At 38.7% G+C, this 8,477-nt stretch overlaps 1 protein-coding gene across 1 annotated transcript in view; it reads left to right on the top strand.

Moving 5' to 3' along the window:
- Positions 1 to 7,626: 7,626 nt before the first annotated feature.
- The window catches only part of LOC108736776, an 11,582-nt gene continuing 10,731 nt past the window's right edge, over positions 7,627 to 8,477 (top strand). Inside the window, exons 1-2 of the mRNA XM_018469337.2 lie at positions 7,627 to 7,706; positions 7,759 to 7,781. Of these exons, the coding sequence (XP_018324839.1) occupies positions 7,671 to 7,706; positions 7,759 to 7,781 (59 nt within the window). The 5' untranslated portion in view covers positions 7,627 to 7,670. The remainder of the gene's footprint in view (positions 7,707 to 7,758; positions 7,782 to 8,477) is intronic.

The raw sequence follows: 8,477 nt of genomic DNA, 5'->3' as shown, positions 1-8,477 counted from the left end.
TATACGAGGGTGGATTGATAAGTTTCCGGCCTAACCAAGAGATGACGCCACTAGGCCTACCTTGAGGTGACATTCTATAGTACCATCCTTGGATAGCTTGTAGCTATAGTTTCAGCCCGATCTCCTTGCTAGTGTAGGTTTGACAGCACGCTGAACAAATCTGCCGCATTTACTTTCTTCTTTCAAGTTACTAATTAAACTAAAGTGGTTGCTGACAGAACTCCTACTTTTACTCACGCCACATGTTATAGGGAATATCGTAAACATAGAAAAGAGATGTCAGGTAGGTATTGCAGCGAACACTAATAAAGAAAAATAAATAACGTTACACCAATTAATATGTAACAGAAAGAGATACAGACAAGTAGAATTTGAACATGTTGCCAGCATCGGACTTTAAAGAAAGTTCAACATTCTCAAGAATTTAGGAAAGCAAAGACGTTTGTTTAAAGATATAATTCCAACCACGCAGTTGAAAAGCCGACCCTGATCTTTTGCGTATCTGAGCAATCTCTAACCGCTGCACCGCTTACTATTATTCGATTATCTCTTTTCAATTTGTATTGCTCATGCAGCATTTCCTAACTTAACAATGGCGTATTCAAAACACAGCAGATGACCACAGTCCCAAGTGGAAACAAGAAAGAAGAAGTCCATTCTCATAGATCATTTATTGCGAACTTTATCAACTTTGATCGTTCCAACTATATAAACGAATTTTGTTTTTTGTACAGACTTCAGGTTAGAAATGAAGAGGTATTAGAAAGAATAGGAGAACAGAGGACTGTATGGAAGTCAATAAAAAATAGGCGAGATAGGTTGGTAGGACACCTTCTCAGGCATGAAGGTCTAGTCAGAGACATAGAGGCAGGAACAGGAGTTAGGAGGGGTAGAGGTAGACCTAGATTAGATTACTGTTCGTAATTAGTTAAGGATGTAGGTTGTTCTAGTTTTAGGGAAATGCGAAGTTTAGCTCAGGATAGGAAAGAGAGGAGGTACGTGCCAAACCAGTCTTAGAACTGACGACCTTATAATGATGATGACAGACTTCAACAGTCAGATGCAGCGTAGCATGGATTAGCAACCGAGACGGTTCTCTAGTGAACACTCCGCAAAATCAAACTACAAGTACTAAACGTGCTTACGCGATATGATTTTGCTAAAATATTCAATTACACTGTCAAAGTTTGCTTTCCATTCCTTTTCAATGGACAAAATTGAAAGATCGATTAATCGCGCTTGACTCATTGTGAATCTTAAGTACGATTTTATTAACGTTTATTTTGAAAAGCTTCTTTTGCGTAAGCCACCAATACGCAAATACATAGTTAAAAAAAATCTAGTTTCAGCACTAGTTTTGTAACAGACACAGAATACAGCTCCAACGTAGAATAAACCGACACTATATGGGTCAGTAGAATTAGCAAAAAGCGATGGATTTTTTTTCTTATAAGTAACCACATGGGATATTTAGCGTAAATATTTATTGATTAAAAAACATACCTGTAAATTTCCTCCCATATTGAAAAAGGGGGATATCTTTTGATTAACGTTTTTATGCAGAAAAATCGAAAAATGTTAGCAATATAAATTAAAAAAATCTTCAAAATCAGATCGAAAAATGCCCGAGATACACCATTTTTTTCTTCGCCGTAGGAATTTGAAGTCGCTCGGCCAAAAAAACTAGATTAATCAATCAAATCAAAATTGATTAATGAGGGCGGCTCACGAATACTCGTTCTGACTGTAAAAGGTAACAACAGGCGTCACTGTACTCGCCAGAAAATTTATTACAGATGTTTGTCAAATTTGCATTAATATCTGCTGGACCGAACATTATATGGATATCATCCACTGCTCCGTAATGGTAACCTAGTTATTTCTAAAATCATTCATAACATTCTCATATTAGTGTCTGTCCTACTATTACCCCTTGGGGTTTGGCATTTGCGGCAAATCGCCCCCACCTCCCTTCTTTACGCTGCCACTGGATTTAAGAAGCAACTGTCGTTACCGATACAAGCATTAATAAAATAGAGTTGATTTAATGTTATATTTACTTCTATAATGATACACGGATTTGATAATACCTAATAATAACGGATAAATATATGTACATAACACCTTAATATCTTTTTCTTTTCTTCTGTTCCTTTCCCATTTCAATTTGGGGTCGGCCCTCCTAATAGTTTTATGCTACAACTATCTGTTGTGTGCTGTCTCTGTATCGGCGTTAATGGCTTTAACTGTCGCAGATGGGTAACCCCTTCCTCTTCTTTTCTCCTCTATGTGGTCTGAAGGACGATGGACCACGTGGCCATACCATCTCAGTGGATTTTCTCTGAGCTCATCCACTATATTTGCGACTTTAAAGGTCCCCCTTATGTAATAGTTCCCAATTCAGTCTTTTCTAATAGCCCCGCAGGACTAGCGCAGCATTTTCTTTTCAGCAACATGGATCCTCTGTTCGACTGCTTTTCGTGTGAGCCAGTATTCGGGGCCGTATGTAAACACTGAACGTACTGCTTGTTTGTACCCTTCACTCTAACAGGAACTCGTGGGTCACAGAGTACACCTGTGAGCTCACGCCACTTTAACCAAGATCCGGTGATTCTGTGTTCCACGACCTTTTCGGTACTGGCTTTTGGTGCTATTGTCGACCCTGGGTACTTGAATTGCTCCACTTAATTTAAAGGGGTACCATTGATAATGGGTGAAATATGTAGGCTATCCACGCGAGTCCTCTGCTTTCTAGAGCCGCTAGCCACATATGCAGGTCTGATGACCATGGTGCAGGTTTCAGGATGTTTTTGGTGATATAATTCTTAAGCAGATTGAACATGACCGGACTAAGAGCTGACCCCTGATGGACCCCTTCCTAGCCTCAAAAGGTCCCCTAGTTCCTGCTGAGCTGATCACTCTTGTTGAAATGCCTTTTATGAGGTCTATGTATGGTTCTGGAAACTGTGCCCTCAGTGCTTCCCATATCAGTTTTCTAAGAACCCGATCAAATGCTTTCTCCAGGTCTATGAAGATAAAGTGAAGAATAAATAGCGTCAAAGTACCGAAACCTCAAGTGAAGCCACATTGGTTTGTTGTATTTTTAAGCCGTGTCAGTCTGTCTACAAGGATACCTCTCCCATATTTTCAGAGTATGAGACGTGAGTTTTATGCCTCTGTAGTTGGAGCAGGCGACAGCGTCTCCCTTGTTTGTATAAAAGGGTACAAGATTGCTGAATCTCCACATTTTCTCAACCAGACAGGTGGTTCTGGGACTGACGTTTCCTCCGGGAATTCTTTATTTCACAAACCCTTATACTATTCCTGTCATCAACTCTTTATTTTGCTGTCGGATGTCAACAAATTTCCTTTACTATCTTTAATGTACTTATTTTACTTTATGTCTTTAGTTTTACTATTTTTACATTTAGCTAGTTCAAAAATTTCATGTTCCGACTCAACATTCTCCAGGCTGGCATAGAACGCATCATTATATTCAGCGCTCGAGTCGGTCACTGTTACTTTTGCTATATTTTTAACCCTTTCGTATTCTGATCGGTCGTCCACCGTGTTCGTGTCCTGCCACCTTTTAATAGCAGTTTTCTTTGTTTTTTAGGTGCATCTTTTACGTCGCTATTCCACCAGCTAGGATATTTGTTAGTTTTTAATTTGCCTTTTAAAACTCCAAGGACTTTACTCGCAATATCGTGATATATTGAATGAAAATCGTTCCATAGCCAGTCGCAAACTTTAGGTTCATCGAGAGTTTATTGAAGGTTGGTTGATGAATTTATGGTCGGCAGATTCGTTAAGTTGGTACCACTTAATGCGTGGTTCACCTTTGCGCTTTTCCGCAGAAGCAGACCACCAGGAGTCTGTATTTGGTTGTTGAAGGTTCAACCGGGAATGACCTTGCAGTCTTTAAAATTCTTAAGAATGGAACGGCTACAAAGAATCTAATCGACTTGGCTGAATCTTCCGCCACTTTTTTTTGTGATCAAATGCTCTTCTTTCTTCTAAAAATCAATGTTAGCCGTAGACATCAAACTTATCGACGAAGTCCAATATTTCTTCGTTTTGGCCCCTCGACTCAACATGTCCGTTCAGATCTCCTACGACTATTGTCCGTTTTTCTACTGAGAGTGATTCCATCAGATTTCTTAGATCATCCCAATAATACAGCTGCTTTTCCTTATTCTTGCAACCTATTTGACGTGCATACACAGATGTAATGTTGTGAGTCAGTTGATTATCGAGAACTAGCACACATATTACTCTGTCGCTAAAGTGGAACGTTTAATGATACTTTGTTTGAGTTGTTCGTCTAAAATAATACCTATCCCATTCCTGGGTGGAGGTTCCATAATAGAGGAGTTGATGGTTGTTACCGATATCTGGAGCCTTAGCGCCCTTCCACTTAGTTTATTGGATGCAGCATATATTAATCTTACGTCTATGTAGGATTTCAAGCAATTCTCGACAATGTCTAGTCAGGGATCCAATCTTCTAGTTGGCTATGCGCAGAAAGATTGCGCAGCGTCTATCGTCGCTCACAGGGGACACCTTAGTATTTTTCGCATATCCTGACCTCTAATCGTCGCTTCAGAAGGGCGCCCTAGCATTTACATTCTTTTCCTTGTTTGGTAACAGTTGATTTTTAAGGCTGGTTGCTACTTGACATCAAGACTGTCACCATCCTGAATGTGCGAGCGCCGACGTTGACCCATTACAGTTTCATCCTAAAACTTTTGGGTGTTTCATTCCCATCAGCCAGTAATAATGCTGGCGGGCAGTCTCTCCGGACTACGCCGGAAGGTAGGGCGGAAGGCCCTCTTCAGCCTGCTTTCAGGAATCGTGGGAATGGGTGGTGGTGGTTCGGGTGAGAAAGATGAGACGGACGAAATGAAGACAGAAGAGAATGAATGATTTTCTGTAGAATATTACTGCCTCAGCATTTGCCTAGGTAATCCAAGGAAACCACAGAAAAACTTGGACCAAGGCAGACGGACCCGGAATCGAACCGGCGTCCTCCCGAATGCTAAGCAATGGTCTAAACCTCTANGTTTCTTTTTCTTTGAACTGTTTAATTGCTTTCCCAGAACGCCGGTACGACACACACACTTACAAATACGGCGCACATGAAGAAAGGCGCCCGCGGCTAGTTGGCCAATCGATAAGCCGCTCACACACGTATGCCCGATCGCACACAAACACGCTCGTGCTCGCTACAATATTAATAAATAATGGTTTTTGTGTATCGTACTCGTCGGGACTTTTTGAAGTGAAACTTCTTTACGCACGCTAGGGTAAGTTCATACGAGTTGCTATGTAATGTAAAAATAGATGGAGATTGCCGGGATGGGCTCCTGGACAAGGATGACTGGGGTGTGAAAGGATCTGTAGTAGTACTGCTGTGTTTTGGCCTGAAATATTTTGAATTTGTTGCTCCCTGGATATTTTTGTTACTTTGAGTCGATTGCAATAGAAAAAAAGAAAATTTGCGATAAATTCCACAAATCACCCCTGTTTTAAAATAATATACTACCCATGTAAGTTATAGTTACCAAGAAAAATTAAAATTATCAGAATGGGTTTAATTGAAATATATCCCAAGACAAAGAGGCAATCTTCCGAGTGGCACACGCCGGCATCTCCTCACCCAAAAAAGGGAAGAATGAGCAAATCCAAAGTGAAAACGATGCTCATTGTCTTTTTTGACATAAAAGGCATCGTCCACTATGAATTTGTTCCTCCTGGACAAAACGTCAATGCGAAGTTTTACGTGGAAGTGTTCACGAGACTCAAACGAAGGGTCAATCGGGTCCGACAAGACATCGCAGCCGACTAGAAGTTGCACCACAACAACTCCCCGGCTCACACCGCCTTTCTTATGGACAGCTACCTGACCAAGGCCGGCATCCCAACGCTTCCGCAGCCGCCCTACAGCCCAGATGTGCCCCCCGGACTTTTTTTTGTTTGCTCGCCTGAAAAAGCCGATGAAAGGCAAGCATTTTGAGACGACAGAGGGGATCCAAGCAGCTCTTAAGGCTATTCCGTATTCTGTAATTTTTTAAAGGCCTTATATGATTCACATTTTTGTGTTTCGTTTGCTGAATATTCAATGCTTTTTTTGAGGTTGTACTTTTTGCTTGCGTTTATATGATTTTATTTGTATTCGTCAGTTTATATATTCTGTTGCACTTTTTAAGACTGTATTCACAACCTACACTGGTAACATGTTTTATCGTTAATTTCGTCGTATACTCGATGTTCTTCCAATTAGAATATCCTTAAGATTATTAGCTCAAAGACAACTTTTATCCATATAAATACTATTTGTAGATGTGGTAACAAGAAAAATATTTAGTAATGGATAGTTATTTTACTGTGTTTGCACATTAATTACAACGAGGTTATTATTAAACTTGTCAATTTCTAGCATTTCCAAAAATTACCATTCCTAATATACCCATATCATTTTTTTAATGTAATGCTACAATACAGTATAAACTCTATACAGCGACACTTAAGAGACTGTACAATTTATGACGTTACTGAGAGTTGTCGTTAAATAGAGAGAAGAAAAATTAATATCGTATTACTATTATAATACATGCTAATAAAGTATTTTCTCTGACTTGCCATGTTCACAGTTTGAAAGTTTGTGAGGAACTAAGAACATGATAACGTATAGATAAAGCTTAACAACCTAACGACAGTTAAGCCACAGTATAAAGATTCTATACAGTAGGTTCACTTTTGATCTGCCTAAAATGCCGACACTTTTTGCAGACCATCATAAATTAACTCTATATGCGCTGAACTTCATATATGAGGACGATTCAAGCGTCAGCAGGAGAGGGATGTATGGGCGTACCTGGGAAGTGAACCTCCTGTATAGAATCTTTGTACTGTGGTCTAACAGCCAAGGTAAACTCGTGCAAGGTAATCACAACAAACAAAAGAACGGATTCATTAGAATCTTCGGTACGTATGACGCCGACAGTCCAAATAAATATTAATGTAAACCAAGTAATTTCGACGTTTTACGAAGTTTGTCGTTAATCAAGCGTCGTTAAATAGAGTTCACAGTGTAATTTGAATTAGATCTCTTTTATTACCATAGAATTTTTCGTGCTCAACAATTTTAGTCTTAAAACTTCTTCAAGTTTTTCCTAAAAAAATATAAAGCTTGTTACATGATTTACCTCCTAATTTGTAAATGCCAGATTTTGACAATTTATCAGGTTAGTAAGAATGACAGACTGTAGTTTATTATTTGTAAATATATTTTCATACGTGATTGGTTACCAACATAAAACATCTTTTGGAGTATGATTTCATAAAATGATTCTTAGTGATAAACGAATATTCGTTAAATTTTTGATCTCTAGTCCTATCCATTATTCTAACATTCACTTATTTATCAAACTCCTCCACCATGCTGAATTTTATAGCACTGTTCTATATTGATATAAAATTATACCATCAAACTTTTATGATAGAAGGTCACGTCACTATAATATTGCAATTGTGACATTTCAAATTACAGTATGTTTTTTCCATACATCAAAAATCATGTTATATTTCTACTTTAAAAATATCCTCAATAACATTTGAAAAATATAATATCCTTCATGTTAATGTAACCAGTTTACCTGAAACCTAACATGGGCGAGTGTGGAGCATTTCCTCATTATTCCCCGGTAAATATTTTGTACAACTTCATTTTACTTACTAACATAAAAATTTTTGCAGTATGGTACTAGAAAACCATGCAAGTAAGTATTGCCTTCAGTTATCGTAATATAACAACATCTGGCAGACAGAAATCCAAGTTATTGAGATACGTTTACGTCATCGCCTTAATCTGTATGAACCAATCCAAAAAGTAATGACAGCGGCATTGGCATATTAAACTCAGTTGTACCTAGCACGTGTAGTTCGAAAACTGTAGGTTTTACCATTTATAGTATAATTCAATAGAGTAATCGTAAGTCATACGTAACACTGCATGCTGTATAAAAAAGTTCTCTAAATCTCTAACCGTTTCTGAGCGGTGGTCCACCAAAAAACTCGAGGTAGTTACAGCCTCTATGTGTGGAATGAGAATAAGATGGATGGTCTAAGATGTCTTTAAAGCATGCTATAAGACGATTTATGATTTTTTCGGAAGCCTATCTCTAACCATTTCCGAGCGGTGAAAAAAAACTGGAGGTAGCTACAGCATCTATGCGTTGAGTGAGACTAAAATGGATGGTCTAAAACGGCTATAAAGCATACTATCCGACGATTTATGACCTATTCAGAAGTCTATCTCCAACAGTTTCTCAACGTTAGTCCACCAAAAAACTCGAGGTAGCTATACCTTCTATGCGTGGAGTGAGAATTAAGTGGATGGTCTAAAACGTCTCTAAAGCATGCGATACGACGATTTATGACCTTTTCAGAAGCCTATCTCTAACCGTTTCTGAGAT

The sequence above is a fragment of the Agrilus planipennis genome, unplaced genomic scaffold, assembly GCF_000699045.2.
Source record: "Agrilus planipennis isolate EAB-ADULT unplaced genomic scaffold, Apla_2.0 scaffold193, whole genome shotgun sequence".
NCBI classification, from domain to species: Eukaryota; Metazoa; Arthropoda; class Insecta; order Coleoptera; family Buprestidae; genus Agrilus; species Agrilus planipennis.
This window is presented reverse-complemented; position numbering and strand designations above follow the sequence as displayed.